Source organism: Nicotiana tabacum, chromosome 3, assembly GCF_000715075.1.
Source record: "Nicotiana tabacum cultivar K326 chromosome 3, ASM71507v2, whole genome shotgun sequence".
Lineage (NCBI taxonomy): Eukaryota > Viridiplantae > Streptophyta > Magnoliopsida > Solanales > Solanaceae > Nicotiana > Nicotiana tabacum.
Window position 1 is genome coordinate 170345847 of NC_134082.1, and position 17494 is coordinate 170363340.

The window sequence follows — 17494 nt, forward strand, 5'->3', positions numbered from 1 at the left end:
CCAAGACTAAGTCTTCTATTTGCTCTAAATTAGGGGCACCAACTCAAACTGTACATTGGGAAGCAAATAAGCAATATTGAAACATGATACTCCTATTTTAAAAATAAATTTTCACTTTTACTTGTCACTTTTAGCATATCAAGATTTTTTTTTCCTATTATACCCATAGTATTAATTACTAATTTCAAATTATTTTCTCAAATTCATTAAAAATATGCATCAATTAATAAAAGTATCGTAGTAAATTATACACTTTATTTATTATTTCTTAAGGGGTGTGTAAAATACATAGTGGACAAGTAAAAGTGAACGGAGGGAGCACAACATAACGCCTTGGAATGTAGTGATTTTTTAGACATAGACCTAATCTAAAATTCACGGTGTGTTAGTTTACTAAGGAACTAAATTGGTTTCTACTATCCAACAATTAGTTATGTAACATTTTAAAATCAATAACAACGATTTATCTTTTGTAAGACAAAAAGAAATATTTATTCATCAGCAACAACAACAAACCCACCCTTATAAAGTATTTTCTAATTGAATAATTGAGTTAAAGTAGCATCTTCTTCGCAAATGTATTGCATAACTTTTTCTTTTCAAGTAATATTGTACAACTCAAAATTAAGAATTACATCATCTCAAGTGAATTCCACACAGAAGAAAGCCGTTTGGCGGTTTACCTTCACCCATTTTATGCTCGTTATCCGTTAGTTGAACAATGTACAGATATTTAAGCTAAATGTACAACCTATGCATTAGCAAATTAATTTGTTTTCTTGCAAGTATCAATTTCCTTTTTTTGTTCATGTTCAAAATTTCATTTCCTTTTCTTCTTCTTCTTCTTCATTAAACTGAACCCTGATTTCAGCTCCTCCAAAATACGTACGCTCCACAATCGTAGAATCGTATATACGTATTCTTTGTGTATTTGTAATGCATTTGTTCGTGTAGGTTATGGAAGATACAAAACCAAACAAGCAAGCCAACAACGGAGACCTATTCGACGATGCGCCAGAGGAATTTCCCTTCGACGATTGCAACGACAGCTTTTCCGACGCGGAAACTGGCGGATCGGAGGCTGTCGTAAACCTTAATCGATCACCGAAAAATGAAGATTTTCCGTCGTCGTCTCTCCGGCGCCGGCGTCCTCTTTCTTACAGTGATTCTGGTAACGATTCGGCTAATTTTAGACCTTCGGTAAGTTCTGAGAGTTATTTGAATTCTAAAGAGAGAAGGCTTATGTCAATGGAGAAGGATAAAAATGGAAGTTTGAATTATATAGAAAATTCGAACTCAATGCAGCTTGATTTGAGCAGAGGAAGACAAAAAAGTAGTGTCGATGAAGAAAATAAGGAGATTTCGACGGTTATGAATGCGAATAGTGTAATAATAGGTAATTCAAACGATGATCATTTTATGTTGAAAGAGGATTCTGTAATTACGGATGTGAACAATGACGGAATAGATAATTCGGAGGTAGTTGATTCGCATTTGAGAGGAAATGATGATTCAAGTTCGAATATTTTGTTTGATTTAGCCAATTTAGTGATAAAAGCTGTTGGCTTTCAAGTGAATATGTTGGTTACTTTTGTGAGTTTGATGATAAAGTTGTTTTCATTTCCTGTATGGGTAATTTATAGCACGTATATGTTTGTGATGGATCCGTTTCAAATAATGAGGCGTGGAAAAAGATATGTGATGCACAAGTTTATGAGGAGTTTTGGATTTGTGTTTGAATGGTTGAAGGAGCAGAGGTCAGTGTGGAAGTTGGGGTTGAAACTCGGATGGGGATGTTTGTGGTCTGTGTATGTATGTGTTGTTTTGGTTGGATTGCTGGTATCGGCTTTTATAATGGGTGGCATCTTGATGAGAATTATGGTTGAAGAGCCGATCAGGATGAACGAGCCTTTGAATTTTGATTATACAGCAAAAAGCCCAGTTGCATATGTGCCTGTAATAAGGAGTCCAGGTGTGACCTGTGGTGTAGGTAGTAAGGATCAAGTGGAGGTTGGGATGGTTGATGGGGTGCGAGTTATCCCACCTAATCATCAGTTGCAGGTTACTGTTTCATTAACGTTGCCGGAGTCTGATTACAACCGAAATCTGGGCATTTTTCAGGTATATAAGCCAGAGACCTTTGTGGTTGATACTCTATGTAATTTTTCTGCTAGATACAGAACAGTGGTGATTGGAACTTCTTCTTGTTAAGAGTTCATCAACATGGGTTCATTGACCTGATTATCAAGTTGTTGCTTCAGTTTATGCCTAAGAAGTTAGTCCAAATAGCTATGCAAGTTGCCTGGAGTACATCTATGCCATATTTGTTATGTTGTCCTCTGCTTTCTGCGAGGATATAGATATGTTATAAATTTAGATGGAGGATAAGTTTCTAGGCATGGTTTTGCTGTTGCAAACTGATTATAATTTATTCCATATTAGTTTAATTAATGCACACAAAGAGGGAAGTTTGAGTTGAAATAAGCTTTAGACATCTGTTTGCCGGCTGTGTATCTGGTTTGTGTATTACATGGCTTAGGTTTTTAAGCTAGAGAATTTTTCAATGCATATACATTTCGAAAAATCTGCATAATAAAAAAGAGAAGGGGGACCCTGGGGCTGGGGGATATATTTGTAAGAATGAAATGTTTGTCTCCTAATGATTTGACATAATTTTTTTTTGGGGGGATGTGGTGTCCGTGTCAGCTTGATTTGACATTCCGTGCCAGCTTGATTTGACATTAATTTCTTTCTCCTGTCCGGGGTCTATTTACCAATTTAACATGTCTGCACCTGCCCTTATAGTTTCACTTTGTCCATTTCTTTGTGTATGGATTGAAGGACTTAGTATGATTAATTTCATTGATTCATTCCTGGTAGAACTTCAAGCCTACCACCTATTTTAGGAATACAAAGTTGAGGTTTACATTGTTGACCCAAATTCTTGAACTGAATGAATTGCTGGTCTGCTATGCATTTCTACATCTGATGTCTTACCTTAATGGATTAGTAACTTTTTTGTTTCTTACCTTGAAGGTGAGGGTGGATTTCCTCACTGCTAATGGTAAAGTGCTAGCTAGCTCCAGGCGACCCTGTATGCTGCAATTTAAAAGCAATCCTATACGCCTTTTCTCTACTTTCCTTAAGGCTGCCCCTCTTGTCACCGGATATACATCAGAATCCCAAAAGTTGAGGGTATACTTAAAGGGTTTCTCTGAAGGTTTCGTTCCAACGGCATGCTTGAGGGTGATCATTGAGCAACGAGCTGAGTTCCAAACTGGAGGTGGAATTCCTGAAATGTATGCTGCCTCTTTAACACTGGAATCTGAACTTCCTTTTCTGAAAAGAATGTTATGGTATTGGAAGACAACATTATTTGTGTGGGTTAGCATGATGTTGTTTACCATGGAATTTCTTTTCGCTCTTCTTTGCTGCAAACCTCTTATCATTCCAAGACTAGGACTGAGGCATGATTCAAACAGTCGTGCGGGTTCACCGAACAACCCACCAGCTGAAAGGTAGTCGAAAGCTTATGGTTTGATCCCTTAAAATTATGCTTTCATTTCTTTTTTAATTGTACATAACTGGTAGGTGTCTGTTGATTCTTTGCCCGATTGGAACCTATGTCGATATGTACGCATAGTGACTGGTTTTTACTTTTCAAGTAATTCTATGAAAATATACTCCTTCTCATGAACTTCATTTTTCTTTGGCAAGTATAACATTGTGTCCTGAAGTTTACAAATGTTAGATTAGGTACTTTCCATTTCCTAAAAGTTTCCTGTAAGCATCTTCTAGAAACATTGGTGATATAGTCATTTCCTATATGGACAGAGTTCGAGGAAATTTAGCATGCTTATGAAACTACCGCTTACCATGCTCATCAAAGTACTTTCTTCCGGTAAAACCTCAAAATGCTTCGTGGAGAGCCTCAGTGGAAGAATATATCTAAAGATTTGCTAAACAGTATGGGAAATTCAGAGATCTAATATATGGTAGCAGCCAAATGGGGTCTATCTTCTAATGAACTTGCATTGAGGACCAGAACAGTAGTTTTCTCATTAAGCTTTATTTTGGGATAATCTTCTGTTGTGAAACACATAAACTTGGGTCTGACAAGTGGTTAATCAACCATACCGGGGCAGTAGTATTTGTCATTTAAACTTTGTTTTGGGCTAATCTTCGGAGGAAGGGAAGAAACTTAGTGACTTCATCAGAGGGCTTAATTGTAAACCTCATGGCATTGTAGAACCAGATACCAGCTGTAGCTCCTGCTATTGGACCCAACATGTATAACCATAGTTTCTCGTAACAATTTGATACAATTGCTGGTCCCAAACTTCTTGCGGGATTCATTGACGCCCCTGAAATAGTCCTGTTCATCACAATAGCCAAATGTCCCCAGTTAGGCAAATATGTAGAATGTAAGAGAGTTATGATTCCAAAAAGAACAACTAGGAACTGTTACTCGTACTCATCTGTGAGGGTTGGCATTGTACTCTTATTTTTCTAAACTCATGTTCTTATATAGGTCCGTTCCACAGTTTGTACAGGTAGCTTTCCACTTAGTTTTTTATTGATGATAATCTGTAGTATTCCTCCACTTTGAGTTGTTCCTGTTTATTTCCTGAAGCTATTTTAGGAAAACATACTTTTTAAACTCTCGAAGAAATTATGGCAATTTCTTTAAGTGAAATGGTTTTGGTTGTCAAACACTTCCAAGAGCATTTGATTTCCAAATGTGATAACTTTACAAATGCATTCTGAAATGGGTTCAGATTAAGTGGGAAACGGAAGATATCTGTTTAGCATACCCTGCAACAATGGAGTTAATTGTGGCTACAGCTCCAATGACAAGTCCAGAGAGCTCTACAACCTGCCCCAGTAAACAGAGAGAAGGATAAAATAAGTGAAATTCTGAAGTCGTAAGAGCTTAACATTTGAAGTAATAATCAAGACACTAAAAAAGCAGTGGTACTAACAGCTCGATTATCCGTTGCAATGCCTGCAACAGCAAACATGAGGTGGAAAGTGATTCAAGAATTCTAATCCAAGAGACTGCAAATCTGAGCCAGCTGGAATTGTTCCCAGAAACTGAGGTTACTCTTCCTTGAACATTAAGTTCACAGTGCTAGTTGCTAGAGTTGCACCTACGGCTTGTGATAGGAGTCTCGAACCTAAATATTGTTTTTTTGGACTCAAATTACCTTAATAGGTGTTTAAAAAAAATACATTTCTATATATAGCGTGCAAATACAAGACGCTATACATTAACGGTAACGTCTGCCATTAAGGTATAGCGTGTTGTATTCATACGCTATACATATACCGCCCAAAAAAAACGCTATACCCTGAATATGGACCCACCAATAAGTGAACTGACAAACACAATAATTTAAATGTGTATAGCGTATATTTAAAGAACGCTATACGGCAAAAAAATTCCATATCCCGGGCTAGCCATTTCCTATATAAAGTGGTTAGGATTTTAGGAAAATTCGTTCACATAAAATTCTAACTCCCGTTCAATTTTTTCTTGTTGTTAAATTCTGAAGCATTTTTTTCGTAATGTCTGAAGAGCGTAGAATAAGAGTTTCATTATACTGGGGGGGAGGGGTTGAGGTTGTGATGGAGAATAACTCTGTGAGGTATAGTTTATCTCCACGGGGTCATGTTAAATTACCACTTACAATAGAGTACGATAAATTGATATCGTTGTTATGCAAAAAAATGGGTGTGAGGAAACGTTCAGTGATACTTAAAGTAACCAGAAGATATCCGTATTCCGGCACTCCGCAAGGGGCTGCTTTTTACTCGGAGTTAAACATCTACGATGATGAAACTTTGAGGGATTTTTTGAGGACTCCGGATGAATACCGGGAATATCTTGTAATAAATATGTTGGATATGTATGTCAAGGTGGAAGACGTTCCAAACAATGAGGTTGTCGGACAGGTTCCGGATAACCCCCAGTCATCGGGTGGCTATTCTGGAGGAGTTTTTGCCGGACAGGTTTCGGATGAAAGAGTTTTCCTTGATTTAAACTTATCCCCGCCTGTTTTACATAATTCACAATACGAGTGGTAAGCTTCAATTTTCCTTTATGTTACGATGTACATTTTTGTTGTATTGAATTTGTGTTAACGCTCATATATTTAACCGGGGTACATGACAGATAGGAATTTTACAAATTATGAACCCAAGCATAGTTTTGGTGTGTTGGATCATGGTGGTCCATCCGGGAGCCATCACCTAAATGAAAATGTCCATCATGGAATTTCATCACATCATGGAATTGCTATCGGGAAGAATTGGCAAAATAGTTACTGTTATGTGCTTATCCTATAGTTTTACTTCTAACCCTCACTTTGTGCATTATATTAGAAACGTTTGGAATTCTACTTATAAAGGTTTTCCTCGTAGAACCTTAAAGAACGATATTTATAAATATAAAACATGAATATGAACAATATTTGCGCGATTTATTTACTCATATAAATTATCGTGTTACTATTACAGTTGATATTGGTAGAAGTGGTAATGAATGTGATTACCTTACTGTTACCAGTCAATGGATTGATGAGGATTGGATAATGCAAAAACGCATTATTGCTTATAGAATAATTTATTCACATCACACAGGGCAATTTATTGCTGGCACAATTGTGAATATTTGTAGATATTTTTGCATTATTGATAAAATCATGTCAGTTTCAATGGATAATGCTACTAGTAACACAAATGTTGTAGCTTTGCTTACCACTACACTAAGTCCTGCATTTAGTAGCATTTTTCATGTTAGATGTATTGTCATATTTACCATTTAATTGTGGGTGATGGTATGAGAATTTTAAATATTGAAATTGAAAAGGTTAAAATGGCTCTAACTAGTTTTTTTATTCAAACCGTAGAAGTAGATTTAGAGAATATTTTAAAAGATGCGATGAATTTGGCCTAAGAGAAAGAAAGATTCCTAAAACTTCTCCAACTAGATGGAATTACATGTATGAAAATTTAGTTGTTGCATATGAATATAGAAACCCTATAAACTCAACGGTTAATGCTCATGTAAGCGATGATGACGAACACCTTACAAATGCGGATTGAGCTAATGTTAAAATGCTTGTAGATTTTTTAGAAAAATTTCATATTGCTACAAATGAATTTTCTGGGCAGTATTATCCTACTATTTCAAAATGTTTAGTTTATATTGCAGAACTTGCAAATTTGTTTGCTCATTTTTCAGAGGGTGAAAAAATTTATCAACTTGCTATTGATTCTATGAGAAAAAAGTTTAAAGAATATTTTTTCCCTATTCCCCCTATTTATGGTGTTGCTGCCTTGTTAAATCCTAGTATGAAATTAAGAGGTCATCAATTTTGGTATGAAACTGTTGTAATGGCTTAGCACTTGAAGAAGAGGAGTTGTCTAAACTTCCGGAAGCAATAGCCTCAATTAAAATAAATGCTCAAACTATTTATAATGCTTATCAAGTTGCATTAGATCAGGCTAGACCAAACGTTCCAACTCCTTCTTCTTTTGATTCTCAATCATCTAAAAGAACTGCGGGAGTAAGAGCACTTAGTGCTTGGGCCGGGTTCAGGGGTTCTCAAGGTTCTACTACTAGTAATTTTTCACAATTGAATGAGCTTGAAGTTTATTTGTCATAGGGAATTGAGAAAGTGAATCCCGACGGCTCCTTTAATATTTTGAAATGGTGGAAGGACAAAGAAAAACACTTTCCGATTCTTTCAAGGATGACCTGAGACGTTTTAACTATTCAGGCTTCAACAGTGGCACCGAAGAGCGTTTTCAATCAAGCAAGACTTCAACTCGATGATTATAGAGCGTCTATGAGGGAGAGCTTGGAAAGATCAGTACTTTTCAGAGATTGGATTCGTTTGGAAAGAAGAAATTTTGGACTTGGTGAATCACAAGTTCACAACTAGAGGTAGATGAAGCTTACGAAGAAATGCTAGCTGAACTTGCGGAGGATTCTGCTTTGCCCGGAAGCGGTGATAACCAAGTTTCTTTTCTGCCACCACCAACGGATATTCCTCCGGACCTTAATGGATTTATGAAGTTTGTAAGAGATACCATGTAGATTTTTAGAAAAATTAGTATGTATTATGTAACTTGTATTTTCACACATCTTGATTAATTTCTTTTTCTTCTCAATGGTGGTATTAGCACCTTGTTGTGCTAATTCCATATGGGGAGGAAGACTAAGAAAGATATTGCTATATTTTTTTAATGCTATAATAAAATTATAACGCATTGCTTTGAATATCTCTTTACAAATATTTTTGTCTTTAAATTTGAATTAAAAAATTTAGGTCACAATTCTATAATATAATTTACAAGAAATTGCTTTAGATATTTTTATTACCATTTTTTACTCTAACTTCTATAAATTTTTTTAAAAAAATAGAAAGTATCCGTTGGGCCCACTTAGGTCCGGGACCAGCCCGCTTAGCCCGGGACCATTAGTTCGTGGACACGGTCTCGAATCGGTTCCTACAAAAAGCTCGCGAAGCCCGAGGACGCGAAGCCCATTTAAGTTGGGACTAGGCCCACTTAGGACTGGCCCACGAAGCCCATATAGGCCCGGACTCGGCCCACATGTCCGTCTCAATTCCAAGAATGGAAAAAGAAGAGAACAAGATGTTTGTATTTTGCTAATAAAACATCACTAAACAAGCAGTTCAATCAGAACTGAAAAATCCCCAACATTTTTAATGGAAAAATGACAATGTATAGCCGCTGTAAAAATAATAGCCAAAAAATATATAAAATTTATATATTTTTTTGTATATATATACATTCTTTAAGTTATATACAAAAAGTATACAAGTTTTATACACTTTTTTGCATTGGCGGATTTACATGGAATGATATGGGTGCTTAAGCACCCATTGTCTTTTATTAGGCTTAGTAGATTTACACAGGGGCGACCCGACCAATTTTGTGGCCTAAAGCCAAACTTTATGAGGGACCTTAATTTTTTAATTTTTTATTTATTTATTTGAAATCTATTTTTTAGCTTTTCTTAGATATAAAGTTATAAATAATTTTCTTACCAACAATAACTCCTAATAAGTCTTTCTCAGTTGACAATATAACTAGTCCATTTAACCTTTCTTGTGACATTATTGTTCTTAGGTAAGATTTATCAGTTTTAATTTTGAAAACTTCTTTCCGTTGAAGCAACGGTAACATGAGTTATTAACATTATTTCATAAGCAATTTAGGCATTTGAAAAAGAATTAAATCTTTTAATTTGATTAAATGTATCAATTAAATTGTTATCTTCTAATTGTACTATTTTCCTTAATATTTTTAATTCAGAAAATAAATCTAAATTATCAATATCGAATTGATTATTATGCTTTAAGGAACAACCAAAATTAAGACAATATTTTTTCAAATTTCCAACATCTAGCGATCTTAGTTTTTACTACTAAATAGTAAACCCAAAATATTTTCATATGCTTCGAATTGTTCAAATCTATTTTGAAGTGAAAAAGTAGCCTTGTCAAAGTAATCAACTCTAAACGGCTCTTCGAAAGATTTTGAGATTTTATTATCAACATTGCACATCAAATTGTTACTTCCTATATATCACACGTTTCTTGTGAAATTCGGGTTCGATATTCATTTCAAGTGCAATTTTCTTGGTAGAAATCATAGCAGTTGCAAATCCTTCTTCTCTATATATTTGTTAAAGAAAGAAATCAAACCTTTTCACTTCACAAAACTCTTTTTAAACTTATACATAGTCTATTAGGTGTAATGAGGCCCCACAAATATGGGGCCTAAAGCGGTTGCTTTACTTGCTTTATGGAAGGACCGCCCCTGGATTTACATAGGCAATTATAAAAAAAATTTAGATAAGTATTGAGTGAGCACCCATCACTAAATTTATTTTTCCTCTTCTTTCGGAATTTTTATCGGCGAGCACCCATGACTTTGAAATATTAGATCTGCCACTGCTTTTTTGGCTTCCAAATATAAAAAATTTCTGACTCGGATTAAAAAAGACAGTACTCAAACTTTAATTCAATAATTGGCCATCATTAGTGGAGGGAGGAAGTGGAGATAAACCTACTCCAGCAAAACATCATTTTTTATCATCTGTCGCAAATTATCTTTATTTTTTAAAACTCAAATTGAATATCCAAGTATCATGATGATTATTTCGGAACCAAATTTAAGTAGAGATTGGGCCATTCTCATGATTAAAGTATTTCACCTTACTCCTTACTATTATTTGTCAAAATTCAACACTGGGAACTCTAATGAACATTTTCCAATATTACAGTAATTTCTTAACTACACATTGTTATTTTATGAAAACTCAAGTTTCTCATTACAGAAATCCTTCCAAAGTGTCAAATGTAATGCCACAAACATCCAACCTCCAATAAACAAGCCACCATAAACTCTTCCATTGACCAAATTAAGACTTCATTAGTTTATATTACAAAAAATAAAACTCGTTTCTTTTGTAAACAAAAGTTAAGGAAACTAATAGCTAGGAACACATGCTTTTCCCCCTTTTCTCATTCCTATTTTTCTTTCTTTTGTCTATATATATTTCAGAAGAAGAAGAAAAAAAACAATTACTCCCCTTTTCAGTTGGAGCTGTTTGTTACGTGCTAGATCTGAGGGACTTGCTTGATCTGATGGACTTGAGGAAAGATCCACTTTTGGTAATCTCACGTAAAGGCTTGTCTGTGAATCTGATGATGTTATAGACCCAAGCACCTGATATGGCCCCAGCTGTTGGGCCTAACATGTAAACCCATATACCTCTGTAATGGCTCCATACTATTGCTGGGCCCAAACTCCTTGCTGGGTTCATCGACGCTCCTGATATCGGTCTGTTGAGATGTAATATAATTAAGTAACTAAAATAATTTAAAGATGTATCAAGGTAGACGAGAGGTCCTGAGTTCAAATTTCACTTCCATCTAACAAGAAAAAAAACATTTTCACGTGTTTGCCCGTGGAGAAAAATCAAAAACATACATGAAGGGTTGTTTTGAGACATTAAAATTTAAAAATGTACAACAGTAAAAACAAACCCAGCGAGTTCCTACAAGTGGGAGTATATAGAGGGTAATGTGTACACAGACCTTAAAAATGTATTTTCTCTAAAATTTTAAGCTTTTGGATGAGGTGTTCACACGTTTTAACAACAACTCCAGTCCATTTTATTATTTTTTTTGGAAATGAAGTGGTCAAATAATACAAGTATATATGAAAAAGATATAAAAGAAGCTTGTTTTTTTTTTCAAATAAGAACTTTGTATTTTTGTGTACTGGGATGGCGAATGGTCAAAAGACTTGACCCCCCATATCAAAATAATTTAGACACATTCACACAATAACATTTTAAAATAATAATCAAAATAAAAAATGCAAAATACATAAAGTAGTAATTACCCGGCAAACATCACATTAAGCAACACGGTTGCCCCCACAGCAAGACCAGCAAGTTCTCCTATCTGCAATTATAGCCACAGTAAAGGAATCCAATCAATCATGTAATAATGATGATGTAGAAGAGTCCACAATTATTAAATAATTCAGATTAAACTTTGATTAATTAGAAAGAAACTTGAATATTTAAGTTTGAAGTCATAATCTTGTTACTAATTTATTCGTAATTATTGACTACCCTTAGCGTACGATAGTCGATTGGTGAATATTTTATACTCCAGCATATTAGTCGTAGCAGAAAAGAAATTAAAATTATCACATTCACAAGTAAAGTACGTAGGCAACTAACCTAGCTGGATTGGCTATTCAAGATGTTGTTCTTAACTGTTTCTAATTAAGTTAAAATAGAGGCCAAAAAATGAGATTCAAAATGAAAGAGTACTTACCGCTCGATTATCAGTTGCGACACCAGAAACGACAAACATAAGATAAAATGTGATAATAAATTCCAGAACAAGAGATTGGATATCTGATCCAGAGGGTGAAGTTCCAAGAAAATGATCATGTTTGCCATTGAATATTAGTCGTAGGGTTCCGCTTGCTAGGGTTGATCCAATCACTTGAGCTGCCACGTAAGCTGGTACCTATATATATACAAGAAATAAATGCTCGTTAATTATAGGTAAGAAAAAAGTAATATAATCTCTTTAATGTTCTCAACTAATCAAAACTAACACGACCAATTTTGGAAGCAATTAATAAACGTTGACTATAGACAACTTACACCTGTGAAAGTCGAGAAAACGTGAATAATATTTCTTGCTATCAATTCACATATTCAAAAAGCGGTAAATTGACTGAAATCTTTTATCTGCTTAATGCAATATACATAGGTTCGAGAATTAGGATAAATAGTTAGTAAGTAGTTAAGCATATTTTTTTCCCATAGTATTATTCTCCTATTTCCTTACCCTTAAAATGCTGTTATTACCTGTTTGTTTTCTTGTTTTTAGTTCTCCTATTATCTTACTGTTATTATTGTTTTTTTTTTTTTTTACTTTTTTATCTAGGGACTTCTCCACAACCATGTTTCTGTTTTTCAAAAACTGCCGTGATTATGTGTTTTTTGAGCCGAGAGCTTATCAGATATCGCCTCTCTACCTTCACAAGGTAGTAGTAAGGTTTGCGTACACATTATTTTTCATCTGTGTACGCACTACCCTTCCCAAACTTAAGATCAACATACACACTACCCTCCTCAAACCTCACTAGTGGGATTAGACTAAGTATTTTGTTGTTGTAATGTAATATACATTGCAGGCATTGTGACGAGGCATTTAACAAAATGATACCAATTAGTGTCAAGGCCAATGAACTCAAAAATTGAAGATTATTTAAGTCAAAATTGAACAAAGTGTACATACCTGTTTCCATGGGAACCTTTTGCAAGTGGCAAAGGAAATGGTAACAGCAGGGTTAAAATGAGCACCAGAAATGTGGCCAACAGAGTAAACCATGACCATAACCACCAGCCCCCAGACAATGGAGATACCAGGGAAAGTAACCATTCCTTTGTCTGCATTCACCGCCACTGAACCACACCCCGCAAATATCAAGAAGTACGTCCCTAATGTCTCCGCTATTATCTGTTCAATTAATTGGAAGAAATTAATTAACAAACTGGTACAATTTCAAGGGAATTTCCACCAATAGTTCCGGCCGGCAACCAAAACATTTCTGATCAGGAACTTTTTAGGACTTGAAAGTCATTTTCTTTGGAAAAACTTGCAGTATTCGATGAACTAATATAATATAGACATAGATTTTAGGTATTAGCAAAACTAATTAAGGAAAAGAGTCACCTTTTGGATGAAGGGAACAGTGACAAAGCAACAGCTTGATGAAGAATCTTCATGTGCAGAAGTCTTGTTGTTGTTCATATCATTATCTCTAATATTCAAACTCACTGATGCATGGTTTCCATTAGCCTCTGCTGTCTGCAGATCACCCATAATTGTATATCCTTAATTACTTTTAACTCCTACTAATTAAGATGTGTAGATTTGGGGGGTTGTTGTGCAAGATGATCAGCTTATTGTTTGCATAGGAAGAATAAGCGAGCAAACAAACATTACAGCTTCGCCAATTTATATATACAAATCCAGAAAGATAAAAGTGAAGGGGGCCGGGGAGAGAGAGAGAGATGGACTTTTTTAATTTTGTTTGTACTTTCTTTTCGGAGAGATCAATGCTTTTGACTCTGAGATCTTCTAGCTGATATTTATTCAATTTTTCTTCTTCTTCATTTATAAAAGGAGAAAATAAACATTTTTTATTATTAATAAAAAATTGGATATTATTGAAAGTGTGACGTATTTAATGATTATTATGAAGATAGACATTGAAGGCTGATCCAACAACCCACCGGTAATACAGAAAAGTTATGAATGCACGAGAAACTTTTAATTCTTCACAACCATTAACCAACTTCCATATTATCCATATGAGAAATGGTAACTTCTTTTTCTTCGCTTTCCAAAAAAAGAAGGATGAAAATCACTAGCAATAAACTGAAACTAGAGGTCAACTCTTTTTTTAGTTATAAGTAATTAGTTAATTGGATAAGCAATTCTTATCAAACTAGGCACTTTCCCTTCGGGTAATCACTTGATTTAGTTGGAATTTTTATTATTAATTAACAAGTAATAACAACAACAACAAACCTCGTAGTTTTCCACAAGTGGGGTTTGGGGAGGGTAAGATATACGCAGCCTTACCCCTACCCCTGGAAGGGCAGAGAGGCTGTTTACGATAGACGCTCGGCTAGAGAACGACTGAAAAATAAAAAGTAATTGCAATAAATAGGAATAACAGCAAGATGAAATAAGATCGAATCCAAGAATGCAGTCAAACTTTAGGTAGTAATAGCCATCTATAAATAAAAGATATCATACTAACACTAATGCTAGCGACCTGAGTAAGACAAAGAGAAACACTCGACCACCTACGAACCTTCTACCCTAATCTTTGACCTCCAACACCCTCTTGTCTAGGGCCATTTCCTCAGTCAGCTCCAGCTGCGCCATGTCCCGCATAATAACCTCTCCACAAGATTTTTTAGGCCGACCTCTACCCTCATACTGCTTACCGAGGCTAACCGCTCGCACCTTCTAATTGAGGCTTCTATTCTTCTCCTCTTAACATGCCCGAACCATCTCAACCTCGCATCCCGCATCTTATCCTCCACTGGGGCCACTCCCACCTTTTCCCGAATAACTTCATTTCTAATCTTATCCAACCGGGAATGCCTACATATCCACCTCAACATCCTCGTCTCAGCTACTTTTAGCTTCTGGTATGAGAGTTCTTGACCAACCAACATTGTGCTCTATACAACAGAGTCAGTCCAACTACAATCTTGAACTTACCTTTAAGTCTCAACGGCACATTCTTATCACACAAGACACCTGAAGCGAGCCTCCACTCCATCCATCTTGCTCCGATACGATGCATGACATCTTCATCAATATCCCAGTTACCTTGTATTATAGATACAAGATACTTGAAACTACCTCTGTTGGGGATGACTTGCGTATCAAGCCTTACCTCTATATCCCCTTCCTCGGCACCGTTGCTGAACTTGCACTCCATGTATTCCGTCTTGGTCCTGCTCAACTTGAAACCCTTAGACTCTAGGATCTGCTTCCAAACTCCAGCCTCTCATTAACACCACCTCGCGTCTCGTCAATTAAAACTATGTCATCCGTAAATAACATACATCATGGCACCTCACCTTGAATGTGTCTCGTCAATGCGTCCATCGCCAAGGAAAATAGGAATGGACTAAGAGCTGATCCCTGGTGCAACCCCATCATAACCGAAAAATATTTCGAGTCTCATCCCGATATCCTAACCTGAGTCTTAGCTTCATCATACATGTCCTTAATCACCCTAATGTAGGCTATTGGGACCCCTTTAGCCTCCCAGCATCGCCAGAGCACCTCTCTCGGGAATTTATCATATGCTTTTTCTAGGTCAATGAACAACATGTGCAAGTCCTTCATCTCCCTATACCGCTCCACCAACTTCTCACAATGAGAATGGCTTCCATAGTCGAACGCCCCGGCATGAAAGTGATGAAACTGAACTGGTTCTCAAAAATGGACACGCTGGTCCTCACCCTCACTTCAACCACCATCTCCCAAACTTTCATAGTATGGCTTAACAACTTAATCCCCCTATAATTATTGCAACTTTGGATGTCGTCCTTATTTTTATATAGAGGAATCATCGTACTCTACCTTCATTCATCGGGCATCTTCTTCGTCCTAAAAATAACGTTGAATAGCTTAGTGAGCTACTCCAAACCTGCCCTACTCGCATTCTTCCAAAATTCCACAGGTATTTCATCTGGCCCGGTAGTTCTACCCCTATGCATCTTACGCATAGCCCCCTTGACCTCATCTAGAGCTGTTAATATGGGCCGGGCCAGGACCCACGTGGGCTTTAGCAATTGACGGACTGGGCTGGGCTGGGCTAGCCCACCATTTTGATGGGCCTTATAATGGTCAGCCCACCCCAAGCCTATGTGGGCCGCGGGCCTCACGGGCCGGCCCATCATTTTTAAAAATATAATGTTATATTTTATCTTTAAGTTCTGACCTAAAAAAGTAATTATTTAAAAGTTAAAAAATATCTTATTGGAAAAAATTCGCAAAACTTAATAACTTTTTATACTGTTCCAATATATCACAATAAATACTAAAAAAGTAAAAGACAGGACTATATTTCATTCACTAATACTCAAAACTTAAAACAAACTATTCAAGAGAACATTCATGATGCTTATGAGATATCCAGCACATCATCTTCATCAAATACATTTGAATTCGCTTGTGACAAGGTTGTCTTGACATCTTCACTTTCATCTACAATCCATATGCAATATTAATTAGTTAAATATTAAAAATAATTAAATTTTAAAAATTAATAATATTTAAATTCACATAAAAAAAATATTATCAGTTTGAGTTCGGGAAAACCTGTGCAGCCAATTTCAAGTAGTAACAAGTGTTTGGATATTTTCATAATAAATGCAACTTCTGTACTTTGTAAGAACACGCCAACAATGCCAAATGTTGATTCCGATGGTACAATGGTAATAAGAATGCTAAGTACATCACCACCATCATTGAAAGATCAGGATATTTTCTAGAATGGTCCTTTCAATACATGACAACATCATCTCTTGAAACTTCTCAAGATCAAGTTTTGGTTCCTCTTAGTAAAGATCCAATTCTGATTTTCCATCTCTAAAGGCAGTATACTTTTTATTTTTTATATATTTTAAATAAATATTTTATTAGGCCCACGGGCCGGCCCGACCCATCCTCAGTCAAGCCTCATGGGCCACGGGCTTACTCGGGCCGGGCTTAAAAGCCTCATTTTTAAACGCGCTCCAAAAATTCTAGCTAGTCCTGCTAAATCACGGGCTGGGCTGGCCCAACGGGCCAAGCCCATATTGACGGCTCTAAGTCCTCATCTACTCTTATGTGCCTACAATATCCGAAATCCCGACGCATCTCGGAGTGCTCCAAGTTGCCCAACATAATGCCCCAATCACCCTCTTCGTTCACGAGTTTATGAAAATATGTCTGCCATCTTCATCTAATTTGAGCCTCTTCCATCAAAACTCTACCTTCCTCATATTTGATACACTTAACTTGATCCAGATCACGGGCCTTCCTCTCTCTCACCTTGGCTAGCATGTATATCTTCTTGTCCCCGCCTTTAGCCCCAAGATCTTCATACAGACGCCTTAATGCCGCAGTGTTAGCTATAGTAACCGCTAACTTCGCCTCCTTCTTAGCCCTCCTATACCCCTCCTTGTTCATCCTCTTCGCCTCCTTGTCCATGCTCTCTATAAGCGTCAAGTACGCCGCTTGCTTGGCTTCCACTTTCTCTTGTACCTCCTCGCTCCACCACCAATCACCTTTGTGACCGTCAAAGAAATCCTTCGAGACCCCTAACACTTCTCTCGCAGCTACTC

The 17494-nt window shown here is 36.3% G+C and overlaps 3 protein-coding genes across 4 annotated transcripts; 1 reads left to right on the forward strand and 2 right to left on the reverse strand.

Moving 5' to 3' along the window:
- Positions 1 to 770: 770 nt before the first annotated feature.
- LOC107807271 (seipin-3-like) lies at positions 771 to 4544 on the forward strand. Of its 2 annotated transcripts, XM_016631623.2 has the most exons (3): positions 771 to 2121; positions 3037 to 3518; positions 3835 to 4544. In XM_016631623.2, the coding sequence occupies exons 1-3, from the start codon at positions 958 to 960 to the stop codon at positions 3860 to 3862; spliced, it is 1674 nt and encodes a 557-aa protein (XP_016487109.1). In that variant the 5' UTR covers positions 771 to 957; the 3' UTR covers positions 3863 to 4544. The 2 variants fall into 2 exon arrangements, with proteins under 2 accessions (XP_016487109.1, XP_075106307.1); XM_075250206.1 differs by lacking the exon at positions 3835 to 4544 and having other exon boundaries at positions 773 to 2121; positions 3037 to 3697.
- LOC107807269 (aquaporin NIP1-1-like) lies at positions 4159 to 9150 on the reverse strand. Its single transcript, XM_016631620.2, has 4 exons — positions 9081 to 9150; positions 4983 to 5005; positions 4815 to 4876; positions 4159 to 4375 (listed from the first exon to the last, which is right to left on the reverse strand). Exons 1-4 carry the CDS (start codon positions 9148 to 9150, stop codon positions 4159 to 4161), a joined length of 372 nt encoding a protein of 123 aa, XP_016487106.2.
- A 1269-nt stretch (positions 9151 to 10419) lies between these two features.
- On the reverse strand, positions 10420 to 13724 carry LOC107807272 (aquaporin NIP1-1-like). Its single transcript, XM_075250207.1, has 5 exons — positions 13308 to 13724; positions 12870 to 13091; positions 11892 to 12089; positions 11449 to 11510; positions 10420 to 10883 (listed from the first exon to the last, which is right to left on the reverse strand). The coding sequence occupies exons 1-5, from the start codon at positions 13455 to 13457 to the stop codon at positions 10652 to 10654; spliced, it is 864 nt and encodes a 287-aa protein (XP_075106308.1). The 5' UTR covers positions 13458 to 13724; the 3' UTR covers positions 10420 to 10651.
- Positions 13725 to 17494: the final 3770 nt, after the last annotated feature.

Bases quoted from the DNA above. Each gene is read 5' to 3' on its own strand.
- LOC107807271 (XM_016631623.2), top strand. From the start codon at position 958: ATGGAAGATACAAAACCAAACAAGCAAGCCAACAACGGAGACCTATTC. The intron at 2,122-3,036 runs GTATATAAGCCA...CTTACCTTGAAG, and splicing joins GAAATCTGGGCATTTTTCAG to GTGAGGGTGGATTTCCTCAC. The intron at 3,519-3,834 runs GTAGTCGAAAGC...CTATATGGACAG, and splicing joins AACAACCCACCAGCTGAAAG to AGTTCGAGGAAATTTAGCAT.
- LOC107807269 (XM_016631620.2), bottom strand. From the start codon at position 9,150: ATGTCACAAGAAAGGTTAAATGGACTAGTTATATTGTCAACTGAGAAA. The intron at 5,006-9,080 runs GTAAGAAAATTA...TTGCTGTTGCAG, and splicing joins CTTATTAGGAGTTATTGTTG to GCATTGCAACGGATAATCGA. The intron at 4,376-4,814 runs GTATGCTAAACA...TGTGATGAACAG, and splicing joins ATTAACTCCATTGTTGCAGG to GACTATTTCAGGGGCGTCAA.
- LOC107807272 (XM_075250207.1), bottom strand. From the start codon at position 13,457: ATGGGTGATCTGCAGACAGCAGAGGCTAATGGAAACCATGCATCAGTG. The intron at 11,511-11,891 runs GTAAGTACTCTT...CTATAATTGCAG, and splicing joins TCGCAACTGATAATCGAGCG to ATAGGAGAACTTGCTGGTCT. The intron at 10,884-11,448 runs GTAATTACTACT...ACATCTCAACAG, and splicing joins CTTAATGTGATGTTTGCCGG to ACCGATATCAGGAGCGTCGA.